Raw genomic sequence first — 20657 nt, 5'->3', positions numbered from 1 at the left:
ATTGGATAAATCACTGAAGTTGGAGACTTATATCTCCCTCACTAACTTTAAGCGTCAGCTGTCAGAGCAGCTTACCGTTCGCTGCAGCTGTACATAGCCCATCTGTAAATAGCCCATCTGTAAATAGCCCATCCAATCCACCTACCTCATCCCCATATTTGTCTTTGTTTTTCTTCACTTTTTCACACCAGTATTTCTACTTGCACATCCTCATCTGCACTTATATCACTCCATTGTAAATTGCTAAATTGTAATTACTTCACCACTATGGCCTATTTATTTCCTTACCTCCTTACTTAATTTGCCCACACTGTATACTGATTTTTCTATTGTGTTATTGACTGTACGTTTGTTTATTCCATGTGTATCTCTGTTGTTTTTTTTGTCACACTGCTTTGTTTTATCTTGGCCAGTTCGGATTTGTAAATGAGAACTTGTTCTCAACTGGCCTACCTGGCGAAAAAAAATATATATATTCTGTCACTCACTCCCCTTTGTTTTTTCCCCAGGCGTCATTGTGGCTGTTTCTTGTCTGTGCGTTGTTTCTTGTTTTGGTTTATGTTGTGTTTTTTCATTAACACTCACTCCCTGAACTTGCTTCCCAACTCTCAGTGCACATGGTTATAATGATTAAGAGTGGACTATATGGACAGGGTGGACCTGATCCTAGATCAGCACTCCTACTCTGATACGCTTTATGAATACAGGCTCAGAGAGGTGTTCTATGAAGACTAGAGAGGCTGAGAAAACAGGGCAAAGCCTGCATATAATGTTGACCTTCTCATCTGGGCCATAGTTTAGCTGACTAAATCCCATTAGTAATGTTGAGCTCTTTTTCTAAAAAGTCACTGTACTCCTGGAGGAAGGAAGCTCTGAGAGTGATGAAAATGTCACGGGCTGCAGAGCACAGCCCCCTGGGAAACCAACAAATGAGAGAGAGGTACAGTACTGTGTAGGCCTATGACATCTGCCTAGACCAGGGGTTCCCAAACTTTTTTGCTTTGTGACCCACCAATTGAGGTGTCTTTTGATTCACAACCCACCATAAGAGTTGAGCAGGGGAAAAGGGATAAAGACATCATTTTTTAAATAGATGCTCACTTCCATTGATTGTTAACTTGTGGCTGAAGTTAGCTGAGGTTTGTAGTGGCTGTTTACAGACAACTGAACCATATATTCAAGTTTCTCCTGGCTCATGAGCTACTTTCAGGGTGAGGAACCATCTAACATCAAATTGTAAAATAGTGAACTACTCCTTTGAAGTACATTTCCTGCAATTCTACACATTTTGCCACGGAGCTGAAATAAAATGTTGCCGTTTTAAAGCCAACTTTCCTGCAATTCTATGCATTTTGCCATGGCTAATCCTGTGTTCTTATGCTAAAACATAATGACTAAATCAATGGGGGCCTGTCTAGCTTATCTTTTTTTATTGTAAATTCTCAAAGATTATAAGATATTTTAAAATATATGTCCATTATCTTTTCTACATTCTTTATATTTGGTTTTAGTCATTTAAGTTTACACTGAAAGCGTTTGTCCCTCCCAAAAAAATTTATTTAAAAAAAGAAAAGTTAAATAATTATCCCGCGACCCAACTGAACCCCTGCTGTGACCCGCAAGTGAGTCCTGACACACAGTTTGGAAACCACTGGTCTAGACTTTCTTCCTAGTACTAAATACTGAAGTTTATGGGCCTCTCAAAGAGGACAAACACCATGGTCATCATTAGATCATTTCCATTCTCTATAGGCTATATTTATATTATATACACACACACAAACAGGATGCCACCATCCTATGCTGCTGCTAAGTAACAGAGGGATCCGTAAGGGAATGTGGGATCTTGGAGCGGGGCATCAAGGAACTTGCCCTTGAGAAATAAAAAGAGGAAAGAAACCCTTGGGCTACTTTACTCCCTCCTCAGTTCCTAGTATGAAGGAGGGACACTGTGCCAGTGAATTGATCAGCCACTGCTTCAGAAACCTTTTGCAGAGCTCATTGTTACAGTATAACAGGATACAAAGTAATATATTTATTAATTTTCTGATACAAACTAATCCCTCCTCTTTCTAATATTGGATGGAAATGCATGTAGGGCTTATTAGGAATGGAGATGAATTTTTTCATAGAGCCCTACATTATTACAGACTGCCAGCTGTAAACTATGGGCTGTATGATCAGGCTGGATCCAAATGTGTCAATCCCCATAGCTATTGTGATATGTCACACTGCCAAGTCCTCTTGTGTTGGGATTCTTCCCGTGTTACTGTTTTACAGTATCTCTGTTCTGTACCTGAAAAAAGCTCTTACTGTACTTTGCCTAGATTTCCCTGAAGGCTATGAAGCTTAGCCAAGCCATCACTGTTAACAATCTACTACATCTCCACATTCTCAGAGACTGTGAACATGGGTCAATAGAACAAGTCTTAATTTGTTGTCTGGGAGAGCAGGACTAGAATTGTTGATGATAGGCTAGATCTCCAAAAATGTGTATGCTACCCATGGGTTTGTATACTAGATTACATTATGAACACAGTTATATCCATAACAATGCTAATCGGTTATACATGTCTCAAAGATCACGCACTCCTTTTTCCTCACTCCTCTCTCCTTACTACTCTCTCCTTACTCCTCTCTCCTTACTCCTCTCTCCTTACTACTCTCTCCTTACTACTCTCTCCTTACTACTCTCTCCTCACTCCTCTCTCCTTACTACTCTCTCCTCACTCCTCACTCCTCTCTCCTTACTACTCTCTCCTTACTCCTCTCTCCTTACTACTCTCTCCTCACTCCTCTCTCCTTACTACTCTCTCCTCACTCCTCTCTCCTCACTCCTCTCTCCTTACTACTCTCTCCTCACTCCTCTCTCCTTACTACTCTCTCCTCACTCCTCTCTCCTTACAACTCTCTCCTCACTCCTACTTCTCATCACGCCTCTCTCTCCATCTCTCTCTCTTTTCCCCTCTATTTCTCTCTCTGATGGGAAAGGCTCTCCTGATTTACAGCGATGAAAGGCTTTTCAATTTGAAGGAAATCTTAGATCAGCCAGGCAGACAGTATTTTCAGTGCAGTCAGTGAGGACTCACTGGGATGGTTTTATCTTTTTAATCATCCATTTCTTGGTATGGCCCTAATACAAGCCTCTTATTTTATATGGAAGGGGGGTTCCTATTAAAGGGATAGTTTTGGATTTTGGCGATGAGGCCCTTTATCTACTTCCCCAGAGTCAGATTAACTTGTGGATACCATTTTTATGGATGTGCGTAGTTTGAAGGAAGTTGCTAACTAGCATTAGCAAAATGACTGGAGGTCTGTAGACTTTAATTTATTTGAACTGTTGGTAGGAAAACAATTAGTATGCCCTCAATTCAGCGATCTCTATGTAGTGGAGCTACTGTAAACTGAGAACTCAAATCAAATTTTATTTGTCACATACACATGGTTAGCAGATGCTAATGCGAGTGTAGCGAAATGCTTGTGCTTCTAGGTCCGACAATGCAGTAATAACCCACGAGTAATCTAACCTAACAATTCCACAACAATTACCTTATACACACAAGTGTAAAGGGATGAAGAATATGTACATAAAGATATATGAATGAGTGATTGTACAGAATGGCATAGGCAAGATGCAGTAGATGGTATAGAGTACAGTATATACATATGAGATGAGTAATGTAGGGTATGTAAACATAAAAGTGGCATTGTTTAAATTGGCTAGTGATACATGTATTACATAAAGATGGCAAGATGCAGTAGATGGTATAGAGTACAGTATATACATATAAGATGAGTAATGTAGGGTATGTAAACATTGTATTAAGTGGCATTGTTTAAAGTGGCTAGTGATACATTTTTACATTAATTTTTCCATTATTAAAGTGGCTGGAGTTGAGTCAGTATGTTGGCAGCAGCCACTGAATGTTAGTGGTGGCTGTTTAACAGTCTGATGGCCTTGAGATAGAAGCTGTTTTTCAGTCTCTCGGTCCCTGCTTTGATGCACCTGTACTGGCCTCGCCTTCTGGATGATAGCGGGGTGAACAGGCAGTGGCTCGGGTGGTTGTTGTCCTTGAGGGCAGGTAGTTTGCCCCCGGTGATGCGTTGTGCAGACCTCACTACCCCCTGGAGAGCCTTACGGTTGTGGGCGGAGCAGTTGCCGTACCAGGCGGTGATACAGCCCGACAGGATGCTCTCGATTGTGCATCTGTAAAAGTTTGTGAGTGCTTTTGGTGACAAGCCAAATTTCTTCAGCCTCCTGAGGTTGAAGAGGCGCTACTGCACCTTCTTCACCACGCTGTCTGTGTGGGTGAACCAATTCAGTTTGTCCGTGATGTGTACACCGAGGAACTTAAAACGTACTACCCTCTCCACTACTGTCCCGTCGATGTGGATAGGGGGGTGCTTATTAGAGTTTGCAGTTTAGAAGTATTTAAATGTGTGAGAAATCACAATTCTGGGTAGACGACAGCAGTGTTTCTGTACATCTATTAGTGTGATGGGGAATTGGGGGTGGTACTATGTGCAGTGTAGTGGTACTATGTGCAGTGTAGTGTTGCACGTTATACCAGTACCACGGTAATATCACAATACTAAAACATCATGATACTTATAATACCAACATTTTAGAATACCATAGTACTGTTTCTACTGATCTAAAGAACCTGCTGGTGCCTGTTATAAAATGTTTATAAAGTCTGTTTTGTTTATAAATTCCGTTGAATTTAAGCAACAGCCACTAGTTTATTATATGCGCAGGCTCAATAATATCCACTTCAATTTTATTTGCATATCATGTCATGTGTGGCAGCTGTAATCAGCCAGCTGCATTCCCTACCAGCCCTCACTCACCTGCATCTCTCTGTCCGGTCTTCATGCACATCTATTCCTCCATCATTTCCAAAAAAAGTAATTTAGCGTGAAGGCAAGCAGGGATGCAGACCCAGATGAGTCTTCTGTTGTTGGAATTATACATGTTACATTGGAGCAATGCGCAGACCGAGCAATGTTGATACATTCAATCTCCTATTATAAGATCACAGACCAGTCTGAGTAGACTTTGCAAGTTCACTGTCATGCAGCCTCTAAGTGCCAGAGAGGGAAAATGGAGCACCAATTTGATATAATTTCACAAACCATGTCGCGGGCCATTTTAAACTAATCCTGGGTTGCTAATTATTGGTTTGATAATAAAACAACGTTGTTCAGTAATGTCACCTAGCTAGCTAACAACCTGGTAACTTGACAATAGGTTTAGGAAAATGTGATTGGCACAGGAAGAAAGGAAAAAAGTCTGCTACTCATGAGATGTGCTTCAACCGTAGGATTCATACAGGCCAAATGTAAGCCTAAACTATATCAAATATACATTTATTTCTGGTGCTTTTTAAATTCTGTTTGGTGCCTAACATTTTAAAAGTTGGGAGCAGTGTGTGTATGTGTATGTGTGTGTGTGTGTGTGTGTGTGTGTGTGTGTTTATGAGACGGAGAGAGTGTAAGGAAGTGAGGAAGAGTGTCTGTGTTAACTCAAGAGTAAAGAAGGTTTAATGCAGTGTTTTTCCCCTTACTGACAGTGTTTTCTCCTTACTGCCACAATGACATGCAGATCATTATGCAGTGTTTTCTCCTTACTGCCACAATGACATGCAGATCATTATGCAGTGTTCCCCCCTTACTGCCACATTGACATGCAGATCATTATGCAGTGTTTTACCCTTACTGGCACAATGACACGCAGATCATTATGCAGTGTTTTCCCCTTACTGCCACAATGACATGCAGATCATTATGCAGTGTTTTCTCCTTACTGCCACAATGACATGCAGATCATTATGCAGTGTTTTCTCCTTACTGTCACAATGACATGCAGATCATTATGCAGTGTTCCCCCCTTACTGCCACATTGACATGCAGATCATTATGCAGTGTTTTACCCTTACTGGCACAATGACACGCAGATCATTATGCAGTGTTCCCCCCTTACTGCCACATTGACATGCAGATCATTATGCAGTGTTTTACCCTTACTGGCACAATGACATGCAGATCATTATGCAGTGTTCCCCCCTTACTGCCACATTGACATGCAGATCATGTCACGCCCTGACCATAGTTTGCTTTGAATGTTTGTTTGGTCAGGGTGTGATCTGAGTGGGCATTCTATGTTGTATGTCTAGTTTGTCTGTTTCTGTGTTTGGCCTGATATGGTTCTCAATCAGAGGCAGGTGTTAGTCATTGTCTCTGATTGGGAACCATATTTAGGCAGCCTTTTTGTCATTGTGGGTGATTGTCTATGTTAGTTGCTTGTGTCAGCACATTTTGTATATAGCTTCACGGTCGTTATTAGTTTATTGTTTTGTATAGTAATGGGCAGCAGCAGCGATGTCAGGATTTCTGGACATGGGAGCGAGATCTGGACTGTCACTACTTGGGAGGAGATAGACAGGTGGGCGGTCGACCCAGGGAGAGTGCCGGAGCCCGCCTGGGATTCTCTGGAGCAGTGTGAGGAGGTATACCGGCGAATGGAGTCAGCACGACGGTGCGGTAGGAAGCCCGAGAGGCAGCCCCAAAAATGTATTGGAGGGGGCAGACAGGGAGTGTGGCGAAACAAGGTAGGAGACCTGCGCCAACTTCCTGTGCTAACCGGAGAGCGAGAGAGACCGGGCAGGCACCGTGTTATTCTGTCCTGACGGGAGACTCTAGCCCTGTGCGGTACAATACAGCTCCTCGTATCGACCCGGGCTAGAGTGGGCATCGAGCCAGGTGCCATGAAGCCGACTCTACGCATCTGGTCTCCAGTGCGTCTCCTTGGGCCGGCTTACATGTCTCCCGTCTGTCCAGAGCTGCTAGAGTCTCCCGTCTGTCCGGAGCTGCTAGAGTCTCCCGTCTGTCCGGAGCTGCTAGAGTCTCCCGTCTGTCCGGAGCTGCTAGAGTCTCCCGTCTGTCCGGAGCTGCTAGAGTCTCCCGTCTGTCCGGAGCTGCTAGAGTCTCCCGTCTGTCCGGAGCTGCCAGAGCCGCCAGCCAGCCAGGGGCTGCCAGAGCCGCCAGCCAGCCAGGGGCTGCCAGAGCCGCCAGCCAGCCAGGGGCTGCCAGAGCCGCCAGCCAGCCAGGGGCTGCCAGAGCCGCCAGCCAGCCAGGAGCTACCCTTCAGTCCTGAGCTATCCTTCAGTCCTGAGCTACCCTTCAGTCCTGAGCTCACCCTCAGTCCGGAGCTCACCCTCAGTCCGGAGCTGCCCCTCAGTCCGGAGCTGCCTCTCAGTCCGGAGCTGCCCCTCAGTCCGGAGCTGCCCCTCAGTCCAGTGGGGCCCTTTAGTAGGGTTGCCAGTCCTAGGTTGGCGGCGAGGGTCGCCGTTCCTAGGAGGCCACAGAAGCGGACTAAGACTATGGTGGAGTGGGGTCCATGTCCAGCGCCAGAGCCGCCACCGCGGACAGATGGCCACCCAGACCCTGCCCTATAGGTTCAGGTTTTGCGGCCGGAGTCCGCACCTTGGGGAGGGGTAATGTCACGCCCTAACCATAGTTTGCTTTGTATGTTTATAGGCTTTGTTTGGTCAGGGTGTGATCTGAGTGGGCATTCTATGTTGTATGTCTAGTTTGTCTGTTTCTGTGTTTGGCCTGATATGGTTCTCAATCAGAGGCAGGTGTTAGTCGTTGTCTCTGATTGGGAACCATATTTAGGCAGCCTGTTTTGTCATTGTGGGTTGTGGGTGATTGTCTATGTTAGTTGCTTGTGTCAGCACATTTCGTATATAGCTTCACGGTCGTTGTTCATTTATTGTTTTGTTCAGTTTACTTCGTGTTTTCGTCATCCATTAAAATGAAGCATTCACACCACGCTGCGCTTTGGTCCGCTTCTTACGACGATCGTGACAGATCATTATACAGTGTTTTCTTCTTACTGCCATAATGACATGCAGATCATTATACAGTGTTTTCTACTTACTGCCACAATGACATGCAGATCATTATACAGTGTTTTCTACTTACTGCCACAATGACATGCAGATCATTATACAGTGTTTTCTACTTACTGCCACAATGACATGCATATCATTATGTGGCGTTTTCTACTTACTGCCACAATGACATGCATATCATTATGTGGTGTTTTCTACTTACAGCCACAATGACATGCATATCATTATGTGGCGTTTTCTACTTACTGCCACAATGACATGCATATCATTATGCTGTGTTTTTCCCCTTACTGCCACAATGACATGCAGATCATTATGCTGTGTTTTTCCCCTTACTGCCACAGTTACATGCAGATCATTATGCAGTGTTTTCTCCTTACTTCCACAATGACATGCAGATCATTATGCAGTGTTTTACCCTTACTGGCACAATGACATGCAGATCATTATGCAGTGTGTTCCCCTTACTGCCACAATGACATGCAGATCATTATGCAGTGTTTTCCCCTTGCTGCCACAATGACATGCAGATCATTGTGCAGTGTTTTCCCCTTACTGCCACAGTGACACGCAGATCATTATGTGGCGTTTTCTACTTACTGCCACAATGACATGCATATCATTATGCTGTGTTTTTCCCCTTACTGCCACAATGACATGCAGATCATTATGCTGTGTTTTTCCCCTTACTGCCACAGTTACATACAGATCATTATGCAGTGTTTTCTCCTTACTTCCACAATGACATGCAGATCATTATGCTGTGTTTTTCCCCTTACTGCCACAGTTACATGCAGATCAGTATGCAGTGTTTTCTCCTTACTTCCACAATGACATGCAGATCATTATGCAGTGTTTTACCCTTACTGGCACAATGACATGCAGATCATTATGCAGTGTGTTCCCCTTACTGCCACAATGACATGCAGATCATTATGCAGTGTTTTCCCCTTGCTGCCACAATGACATGCAGATCATTATGCAGTGTTTTCCCCTTGCTGCCACAATGACATGCAGATCATTGTGCAGTGTTTTCCCCTTACTGCCACAGTGACACGCAGATCATTATGCAGTGTTTTCTTCTTACTGCCACAATGACATGCAGATCATTATGCAGTTTTTTCTCCCTTACTGCCACAATGACATGCAGATCATTATGCAGTGTTCTCCTTTTTGCCACAATGACATGCAGATCATTATGCAATGTGTTCCCCTTACTGCTACAATGACATGCAGATCATTATGCATTTTCCCCCTTCCTGCCACAATGACATGCAGATCATTGTGCAGTGTTTTCCCCTTACTGCCACAGTCACATGCAGATCATTATGCAGTTTTTTCTTCTTACTGCCACAATGACATGCAGATCATTATGCAGTGTTCCCCCCCTTACTGCCACAATGACACGCATATCATTATGCAGTGTTTTACCCTTACTGCCACAATGACATGCAGATCATTATGCAGTGTTTTACCCTTACTGCCACAATGACATGCAGATCATTATGCAGTTTTCCCCCTTACTGCCACATTGACATGCAGATCATTATCCAGTGTTTTACCCTTACTGCCACAATGACATGCAGATCATTATGCAGTTTTTTCTCCCTTACTACCACATTGACATGCAGATCATTATGCAGTGTTTTACCTTTACTGCCACAATGACATGCAGATCATTATGCAGTGTTTTACCCTTACTACCACAATGACATGCAGATCATTATGCAGTGTTCCCCCCTTACTGCCACAATGACATGCAGATCATTATGCAGTTTTTTCTCCCTTACTACCACATTGACATGCAGATCATTATGCAGTGTTTTACCCTTACTGCCACAATGACATGCAGATCATTATGCAGTGTTTTACCCTTACTGCCACAATGACACGCAGATCATTATGCAGTTTTCCCCCTTACTGCCACATTGACATGCAGATCATTATCCAGTGTTTTCTCCTTACTGCCACAATGACATGCAGATCACTATGCATTTCCCCCCTTACTGCCACAATGACATGCAGATCATTATGCAGTGTTTTTCCCCCTACTGCCACAATGACATGCAGATCATTATGCAGTGTTTTTCCCCTTACTGCCACAGTGACATGCAGATCATGTTGCATTTACTGTATATTCCTTCCTCCCATTCCTCCAGTCAAATCACATGTAGGCCTTTACAAACATGAGCAAATCAGCTATTCTCTGCAGTATTCTATTGTCTACTGAATAATGTGAAGTTAAATTCAATGTGTTGTATTCAATGTGAATTTCAGCGATAGGTTTTTTAGTAGCACATGCATAGAACGTTTAGAAAACGGGAAAAGCGTCCGCGGGACGGGGCAAACAGGACGCTACGCCGCTGAGCCGCCTCCCTTCGTAGTATCGCTAAACTACTCGGTATCGGGATATTTGGCCTGGTATCGTATCATTTTTTAAATGTTGGTATCGTGACAGCACTAGTGCTATGTGGAGGAAAAATATTTTGGGACTCTCATTATTCTGTCGTCGCCGTGTGTTTGCCATGTAGTCCATGCATCAGGAGATGAAAAGTGTTGTCATGCATGAATAATCTTAACAGTTGCTTTTAGTAGATTAATAATGTTGAGGCGGAGCGCTATCATGCTGTTTCCATGTTGGCAGTTTGGACAAGCTTCTCTGCTCCACTCCAGTGGTCTTTCCTTACAGTAGTGAAAGGGAGGGAAGCTGCTAATGGATTATTGAGCATACACATAACCATTGGCAGTATCCATAACCAAAACTATACACTGCCCTGTTGTGAAGGGGATGAATTTCTTGCAAGTGTCAAGGCCGTCGTCGGAATGAGACCAAGGTGCAGCGTGGTCAGCGTTCATTTTCTTTTATTTGTAATGTCGCCAACTAAAACAAGAAAACAAAAACGACCGTGAAGCTTACAATGGCAGTAGTGCCCCTAACAAAGACAATTTCCTACAAAGACAAAAGGGAAAAAGGCTGCCTAAGTATGATTCCCAATCAGAGACAACAATAGACAGCTGTCCCTGATTGAGAACCATACCCGGACAAAACATAGAAATACAAAATCATAGAAAACAGAACATAGAATACCCACCCAAATCACACCCTGACCAAACCAAATAGAGACATAAAAAGGCTCTCTAAGGTCAGGGCGTGACAGCAAGTGGACTTTTTGTTTTTGTTTAAATCACATGGAGTTATTGTATCACACTGTAGGCTGACAAGCATCATTGATTTCTTGGAGCAAAAAAACCGAACATATTTTTTTCAGACTCCAGTGGTTACCTTCTTTAGGTTAAAGTCTGCTGTGTTGTTGATCATTGCTGCTGGGCTGACCTTATTTCTATACAAAAACAATGCTAGCAAAACAGAGAGGAGATATGCTTGTCTGGGCCATTCATAATGGGACTCACTGGCACTGCTGAAGCAGTCCATCTCTTGTGTTCTCTCTCTCTCTCTCTCTCTCTCTCTCTCTCTCTCTCTCTCTCTCTCTCTCTCTCTCTCTCTCTCTCTCTCTCTCTCTCTCTCACACACACCCCTCCATCTCTTGTTCTCTCTCTCTCTCTCTCTCTCTCTCTCTCTCTCTCTCTCTCTCTCACACACACCCCTCCATCTCTTGTTCTCTCTCTCTCTCACACACACCCCTCCATCTCTTGTTCTCTCTCTCACACCCCTCCATCCCCCTCTCTCTCTCACTCCCCCCTCTCTCACTTTCTTATCCCTGTCTTTCTCTCTCTCTCTTTCTCAACCCGTTTCTCTCTCTCTCTTTCTCAACCCGTTCTCTCTCTCTGTGTGTGGGTTTGTGAGATAACATGTATCTACTGGCCACTGTGCTCAGTCAGGGATTGACTGTATACTGTATTTGGATCTAGTCTTAAAGCCCCCTATCTACTGTAAACTATAAATTGCTCTCCTCTTTCAATCTTTCATTGGTTTCAAGTTCCCATGGTCAGAGCAGGCTTTATGATAACTTACAGTATCTAGAGCCTATCTTTTGTCATGTATTAGAGACTGATCCCATCTCTCTCAGAAATCTGATTCTTCCCTTGTGGGCTGCCTCAGCAAATTGACTCCCCCTAATCCAGTCTACTGCAGCCTAGACAGCCTGACAGTCAGTTCCTTAATATCACCCATCTGGTAATAATACCCTCCGCAATTAGGCTTATTTACATTTCAAAAGCAAGCTAATCTTGCATGCACAAATGGATAACCTCCATGATACCTAGCTACCGTTGTTTTTGTTTTGATGGGACATTCCGTGCTATGTGCTTATACTAGATGACAGAGTGATATAACCTAATCTTACTGAACATCTGTAGCTAATACTCTGCTGGTCATATGAAGCTCAGATGTTTGCACACAGAGATACAGTATGTATCACAAGGGCAAGGATTACATGTCTCACTCTCCATCAGAAACCAACCGGACATGCATAGTTAATCTACTGCTTGGTACTTGACGTTAGTTTTGCTTGGTTTATGATGTTTATGCTTGCCCTATATTGGAAATGACTACTTCCAGAACTCGCTATTCTTGGCGGTGGAGACCCCATTATAGCCATGCATCTTCCATATGGGCTGGCACAGACAGAGGCTCCTCAGAGAAAACTAGCTAATGCAGGAGCCCTTTTGATAGGTCAGGGCTGAGTCCCAAATGGCAGCCTATTCCCTATATAGTGCACTACTGTTGAACAGGGCCCATAGGGAATAGGGGGCTATTTGGGACGCAGACATGGTCTCATATTGGCCCTCTCACCAGGCTCCTCACAGCATAACTCGGGATAACCAGACAAAAGGCTGGTGAATGAGCCTGGTCTCGGAGGGCTGTCTTCTCCAGTCAGAAGTGGGTGGTGCTGATGGTGTGTGGGAGAAAGCTGAACGTATGAATCTATCCTGTGAAGTGGAATAGAGACAGACATTTGTTATGAGTATACTTTCTGGTGTGATGCTGTTTATTTCCAAACAGCTCTATGTAAATTTGATTTTGATCAAATCAAATGTATTTATATAGGCCTTCTTACGTCAGCTGATATATCAAAGTGCTGTACAGAAAGCCAGCCTAAAAACCCAAACAGCAAGCAATACAGGTGTAGAAGCACGGTGGCTAGGAAAAACTCCCTAGAAAGGCCAAAACCTAAGGAGAACCTAGAGAGGAACCAGGCTATGAGGGGTGGCCAGAGAGAATTAGAGAGAGCATACTTAAATTCACACAGGACACCGGATAAGACAGGAGAAATACTCCAGATATAACAGACTGACTCTAGCCCCCCGACACAAACTACTGCAGCATAAATACTGGAGTCTGAGACAGGAGGGGTCAGGAGACACTGTGGCCCCATCTGACGAACCCCTGGACAGGGCCAAACAGGCAGGATATAAACCCACCCACTTTGCCAAAGCACAGCCCCCACACCAGTAGAGGGATATCTTCAACCACCAACTTACCATCCTGAGACAAGGCCGAGTATAGCCCACAAAGATCTCCGCCACGGCACAACCCAAGGGGGGGCGCCAACCCGGACAGGAAGACCACGTCAATGACTCAACCCATTCAAGTGACGCACCCCTCCTAGGGACGGCATGGAAGAGCACCAGTAAGCCAGTGACTCAGCCCCTGTAATAGGGTTAGAGGCAGAGAATTCCAGTGGAGAGAGGGGAACCGGCCAGGCAGAGACAAGGGCGGTTCGTTTTTCCAGTGCCTTTCCGTTCACCTTCACACTCCTGGGCCAGACTACACTCAATCATAGGACCTATAGGACTCTTCAATAAAGACTTGAAGGTTGAGACCGAGTCTGTGTCTCTCACATGGGTAGGCAGACCATTCCATAAAAATGAAGCTCTATAGGAGAACGCCCCGCCTCTAGCTGTTTGCTTAGAAATTCTAGGGACAATTAGGAGACCTGCGTCTTGTGACCGTAGCGTACGTATAGGTATGTACGGCATGACCAAGTCAGAGAGATAGGTAGGAGCAAGCCCATGTAATACTTTGTAGGTTAGCAGTAAAACCTTGAAATCAGCCCTTGCCTTAACAGGAAGCCAGTGTAGGGAGGCTAGCACTGGAGTAATATGATCAGAATTTTTGGGTTCAAGTCAGGATTCTAGCAGCCGTATTTAGCACTAACTGAAGTTTATTTAGTGCTTTATCCGGGTCGCCGGAAAGTAGAGCATTGCAGTAGTCTAACCTAGAAGTAACAAAAGCATGGATTAATTTTTCTGCATCATTTTTGGACAGAAAATGTCTGATTTTTACAATGTAACGTAAATGGAAAAAAGCTGTCCTTGAAACAGTCTTGATATGTTTGTCAAAAGAGAGATCAGGGTCCAGAGTAACGCAGAGGTCCTTCACAGTTTTATTTGAGACGACTGTGCAACCATCAAGATTAATTGTCAGATTCAACAGAAGATCTCTTTGTTTCTTGGGACCTAGAACAAGCATCTCCGAGTTTAAAAGTAGCAAAAAAAAAGTTGTCAGAGTTTAAAAGCCTGACAGCCATCCATTTCCTTATGTCTGAAACACAGGCTTCCAGCGAGGGCACTCTTGGGGCTTCACCGTGTTTCATTGAAATGTACATCCGGTGTCATCCGCATAGCAGTAAAAGTTAACATTATGTTTTCGAATGACATCCCCAAGAGGTAAAATATATAGTGAAAACAATAGTAGTCCTAAAACGGAACCTTGAGGAACACAGAAATGTACAGTTGTTTTGTCAGAGGACAAACCATTCACAGAGACAAACTGATATCTTTCTGACAGATAAGATCTAAACCAGGCCATAACTTGTCCGTGTAGACCAATTTGGGTTTCCATTCTCTCCAAAATAATGTGGTGATCGATGGTATCAAAAGCAGCACTAAGGTCTAGGAGCACGTGGACAGATGCTGAGCCTCGGTCTGATGCCATTAAAAGGTAATTTACCACCTTCACAAGTGCAGTCTCAGTGCTATGATGGGGTCTAAAACCAGACTGAAGCATTTCGTATGCATTGTTTGTCTTCAGGAAGGCAGTGAGTTGCTGCACAATAGCTTTTTCAAAAGAAAAGCACAGCTATCCTCGGCGTAAGGCGATCGTTCTCCTGTATATTATGAGTACAATGACTGCAATTAGAAGGCATCATGTTAATGTTACTACTTAGCTTCGGCTGGTGGAGGTCCTGACGAACCATGTCCAGATAAACTATCTGGAGTGAAGAAGTTGAATGAAAAAAAATTTGAGTGAAGGAAAAAATAAAAATAAAAATGGTAATTATAAAATAAAAACCGTAAAGTTGTCAGGTAGCAAAGTAAGGTTAGCAACACAACGCACAGCAGAACGTCAACAAGTCTGTAAAACACAATTTTTTATGTGTCTTAAGCTATTCTTCCAAGTGTGTGAATTACCCATGGGATTCATCATAATGAAAGCTGCGTTATAAGTAGGGTGTTTTCCCCATAGAATTGATATGAAGTTGATTGGCACAAGGTTCTTCCAAGGGTAGGCTACACAGTTTGTGTAACCATTTTGCTTTTATGCTGCTTTTATGATGCTGCTTTTATGCTGCTTTTATGCTGCTTTTATGCTGTCTTAACGATTCCACGATACTTTGTGATAACTAGCCCAATCTGATGATGTATGGTTCTTCGCTATCTAGAGGTCTATAAATCTGAAATCAGAGCTGAGTTGACAGTGTTACAAATTAGAAGTGCCATTTCCAGAATGTTATTTTCTCTGGGTTGATGAATTTGGATTATATGGTTGGTAGATAACATCTCACATCAATCACCTCTGATGCAATCAGATATTTTATAGGAAATGTCCAACAAATACAGATTGATATCCAGGCTGTATCACATCCGGCCGTGATTGGGAGACCCATAGGGCGGCGCACAATTGGCCCAGAGTCGTCCAGGTTTGTAAATAATAATTTGTTCTTAACTGACTTGCCTAGTTAAATAAAGGTTAAAAAAATGATTAAATATGCCGCAGTCCTACAGTAAGGGGTTTGCCCACTCTTCTTAGCACATTACTATCACTAGGGAGATGGTTGATCTGTATTCCCTTGTCTTTAATAAAGCCTTGTTCACACTACAGGCCTTAATGCTCAAATCAGTTTTGTTTTTCAAATCTGTTCTGGTATTCTGACAGTTCAAACAGCAAGTTACAAGTGACTAAATCGGATTTATGTGTTCAGACTGACATGGCTACGCTAGTTGACATAGAAGTGGCGAGTTTGTGTGCACTCGGAAGTTGTAGTGTAGCATCTAGCAAGCTAAGGTGACAACAATGCCTGCCATGGAAGGAAGTCTCCCTGTTGCTTTGAATGTTCAAAATCATAGTGTAAGAACATTTTTAAAGCCTCAAACGATAAGATACTCCAACTTTCAAAATGAGTCGGTTTTGGTTAGCCACAGCAGTTAACTAGCTTACTAGGTAGCTGTTTAGCCTGCCATTACATTCCCTCATTGTTTGTAAACAATTAACAAGCTAGTTAGCTACCACATGTTCTTGTCAAATTGTCAACAGTGTAGCTACAAAGCAACAAGATATACCAAATAACAGTCTAGATATCACTTAAGGGCAGATAAATCAGATATGACCATTCAGACACGACCATTCAGACACAGGTCACATGGCCAGGAATCTGATTTATATCTGATTTCAAACCACCTAGAAAGGTGGCTTGAAATGTGGTTTGAAACATCTGATTCCATGTGCTTTTTGCCTGTTTAGACTGCAGGAAAAATCTGAGATTCTAATAAGAAAATGGGATTTTAGTCACTTCAAACGACCTCTGTGAACAAGGCTTTACTCTGCAGGTGTCAGCCTAGTGCATAGTCTTACCAGTCAATAAAATAAAGTCTCAATCGATCTGCCAGAGGTGCTTCTCTGAGGCCTGAGCCATGGCTTGGAATAGATTTCTGTGTTGAAACGATTGATTTTGTTTCTCCCCCTTGGCTGCTCCACTGTCAATAAGAGCAGTAGAACTTACCTACCTGCATGCTAACTTACCTACCTACCTGCATGCTGAGATGGAGGCTACTGTATCACCTTAGGCATTGACAAAGTACTTTCTCTCTCTCTGCAGCCAGTTCTCTCTTTGCTGTGTTTTGTTTACCATTTCATATGTTTTCTACTGGTTCATCCGAGCATGGTGTACAGTAGGATGTTGCTGGTGTGGAGGCGTCCAGGCCAGCCTCCCAAATGGCACCCTATTCCCTATATAGTGCACTACTTTTGACCAGAGCTACCAGCCCTGGTCAAAAGGTGCTATCTAGAACCTAAAAGGGTTCTTCGGCTGTTCCCATAGGAGAACCCTTTTTGGTTACAGGTAGAACAGCGCTGCAGACATAAGCTTTAATATCATATGTCATTAATGAAATGTTCTCTCTACACATCTCTACACATGCACACACACACACACACACACACACACACACACATACACATGCACATGCACACACACACACACACACACACACACACACACACACACACACACACACACACACACACACACACAAACAAACTTAACACTGCTTCCAAGTTCTCCTCTGTCTAATGTCCCTATTTTGTTCTCTTTTCAGTTTGTCTGGAAGTGGAGATCACTCCCACCCAGGGAGAGATCAGTGTCGGAGAGTCCAAGTTCTTTCTGTGTGAAAGTAAGCTTGCCCCTCTATCATTATACTGTAGTAGACTACTGCCTCTTTGGAAATGTTTGGATCCCATTGTGCAGTACTGATTATACACTGTGACCTTTTGTGTCCTGTCCTGATATGCTGTGTGTAGACCACAGTTGTCAAGCCACTAGACAGGAACAAGGTAGCTGTAACCTTCTCTAGGATAACGGCGTACTAATTCCTAATAAGGTGTATAGGTTGTTTCCTAGGTTGATAGCCTTCTTTTTGGCCCTTTATTTGTCTCATTTAGAGATTCAACATTGTGATAGCGAAATGTTTAATCCTAATGATTCTAGTTAGATACAAAAACAAACACATGTAACCGTCTCTTGTCTCTGTGCAGTTGTTGGGGTAGCAAAGGAGATAGACTGGTATTCTCCGAGCGGGGAGAGGATAGAGCCCAACAAACCAGAGATCACCGTAACCCGAAACGACGAGTCCTCGTCCACACTCACGCTCTACAAGGCCGGGGTGGACAGTGCTGGGACCTACAAGTGTCTGGCCACCAACGGAGACCAGTCAGCAGAAGCCACCGTCAACGTCAAGTTCTACCGTAAACTGCTCCTCCTTCTTTATTCTCTAGGGATGTGTCCAAAGGGGCAACCTAATCCCTCCCTATAAGGTTCACTACTTTTGACCAGAGTCCCATTGGCCCTGGTCTAAAGTAGTGTACTATTTAGGGAATAGGGTGCCATTTGGTACGCAGGCTAGATGTCCTGTTCAAAACCAGTGTGTGTTTGCATTATGACATAGTATAAAAACTCAGGGGGATGTCCTGATCACAGAGCGTTAAATTGTTATATTAAGAACCCTAAGCTGAAATGTTCTTAACCTTCAGTATAGTTATGAAGGAAAAGCTCTAACTTTTTATTGAGGGCTTGAGGGAAAAATATCTTTATTTTCTGTTTTTCAGCTGGAGATGGATTTTTCATCAGTTTAATAAACCCCTCCAAAGCCCATTAAGACAAGGCCTAATGTCTGTTGTGCATGTCTTTTGACTAATGGTTTCTATAGCTAAACACTGCCAAGCATCAGCAGTCCATCATCTAAACCCTTTATGGTTTCCCACTAGGCACAACATGCTAATGTGTTTAGAATAAAGGCAGTTAAGAGGCTGAGGTGTAGGGGGAAACAGTTAAATGAACCCATTGCTACGTCTCAAATAGCACCCTATTCTCTATGTAGTGCACCCTATGGGCCCTGGTCAAAGCTAGTACACCGCGTAGGGAATAGGGTGCCATTTGAGACACACCCATTATGTTCTTCATGGTTTTAAATGGTTGACTAACATTCTTGTATTTTGTCTTGTAGAAAGGATCACCTTCAAGAACGCCCCCTCCCCCCAAGAGTTCAATGAAGGGGACAACGCCAACATTGTCTGTGACGTCATCAGCTCCCCTCCCCCCACCATCATCTGGAAACACAAAGGAGTGAAGATTCAGATGGAGAAGGATGGTGAGATAGATGCCATTTAGCCTGGAGTAGGGTTGCACAATTCCAGTAACTCACAGGTGGAAAACCTGTGAATTTTGGTAAAGTTATCAGAATTGTATAATGCTAAAGGGTTCCTATATTTTTGCTGTTTCCTTTTTCCACCCCCCACACTCTTTGACTGTCAGCCTTGTCACCCGTTGTTACTCAACCATGTCAGAAAAGTCCCTATCCAGCTGTCAGACAATGTTCCATTTGAGCAATTCTTTGACAAATGTTATAACTGGTGGGTATGAAACTGTTTAAACACTTTAATTAAAGAATTTACATAGAAAGTGAGATTTTGAGTTAAGGGGTCTCCGTCTGAAAAGCCCTTTCTTATCCCTCAATCAGAATACTCATACATTACAATTTAATTCTGATTTGATCCTTCTCTCAGTCCGCTTTAAGATCCTTCCCAACAACCACCTGCAGATCCGAGGCATCAAGAAGACAGACGAGGGGTCGTACACCTGCGAGGGCCGCCTCATGGCCCGGGGAGAGATTGACCTCAAGATCATTAGGGTCATCGTCAACGGTCAGCCCACTTCTTCTTCCCGCTCTATTCCCTTGTCACTTTATTCATGGTTTTGACACCATTTTGTGGTGTTAAGCCATCTATCAACATCCTAGACAGAAGATGACTGTGGGCTGGATTTCAGCTGTAATAACTTGGTCTCAGGTGTGTTAATGTCCCTCCCTCAGTGCTCCCTACCATCCGGGTGTGGCAGTCTGAGGTGAATGCCACAGCAGGCGTGGGCCAGTCTGCCATGTTGACCTGTGCTGCTGATGGATACCCAGAGCCCATGGTGACCTGGGCACGGTAAGACTGGAGCACATTCTCTCTCTTACGTGCACACGCACACACTCAAGGCTGGTAGACTGATATACCACTAACCAGTGTTTTGCAGATGTCCATCTGACCATGGAACTCATAGGCTACCAACAGTCCCCTGCCCTTGGTTTTCTGTTGGCAGTGTAGTGTATTTCTCTCACCTTCTTAGAAGAGTTAGAGGAGCTGTTTCCCTTGTTGCTAGGTGAGGGAAAGGACTGGTGTGAACTCCATGTGACACTTGTCTTTGGGGTTGAGTCTTAGGTAAAGGGGGAAGAGCTATTTTAACTCATCAGTCAAGGTGATAAGCTTTGAGCCTAGGGGTCATTGTTAGTGCCAATAAATAAATGGCTCTCCGGTATAGACTATAGAGATCATGATTGAAGACTGGATTAAAAATATTCATTGTCATTAAATCGGAAATAGCGATTCAATGTCACACTGAAACATTACTTTGATAAACAATGAATTGAGATAATTTGAATTAAGTCTGTTTGACCTACTTCACAGAGGGAAAAATACTTATTTATTTATTAGATAAAAATTCTCATCAAGCGTAGTTAGCAGCAGACTTATTTTAGTTGTGGGGCGGCAGGGTAGCCTAGTGGTTAGAGCATTCGGCTAGTAACCGGAAGGTTGCAAGTTCGAGCTGACAAGGTACAAATCTGTCGTTCTGCCCCTGTCGTTCTAACCCACTGTTCCTAGGCCGTCATTGAAAATAAGAATTTGTTCTTAACTGACTTGCCTAGTTAAATAAAGGTAAAATAAATAAATAAAATCTGATTCTC

At 43.5% G+C, this 20657-nt stretch overlaps 1 protein-coding gene across 14 annotated transcripts in view; it reads left to right on the top strand.

The window, feature by feature from the left end:
- The window catches only part of LOC110503959 (neural cell adhesion molecule 1), a 118012-nt gene that overhangs the window by 63680 nt on the left and 33675 nt on the right, over window positions 1-20657 (top strand). For all 14 annotated transcript variants that reach the window (XM_021582635.2, XM_021582636.2, XM_021582632.2 and 11 more), the window contains exons 2-6: window positions 17475-17549; window positions 17911-18120; window positions 18879-19022; window positions 19438-19575; window positions 19743-19860. In XM_021582635.2, coding sequence (XP_021438310.1) covers window positions 17475-17549; window positions 17911-18120; window positions 18879-19022; window positions 19438-19575; window positions 19743-19860 — 685 coding nt within the window. The remainder of the gene's footprint in view (window positions 1-17474; window positions 17550-17910; window positions 18121-18878; window positions 19023-19437; window positions 19576-19742; window positions 19861-20657) is intronic.

The sequence above is a fragment of the Oncorhynchus mykiss genome, chromosome 24, assembly GCF_013265735.2.
Source record: "Oncorhynchus mykiss isolate Arlee chromosome 24, USDA_OmykA_1.1, whole genome shotgun sequence".
In the NCBI taxonomy this organism is placed as follows: Eukaryota; Metazoa; Chordata; class Actinopteri; order Salmoniformes; family Salmonidae; genus Oncorhynchus; species Oncorhynchus mykiss.
This window is presented reverse-complemented; position numbering and strand designations above follow the sequence as displayed.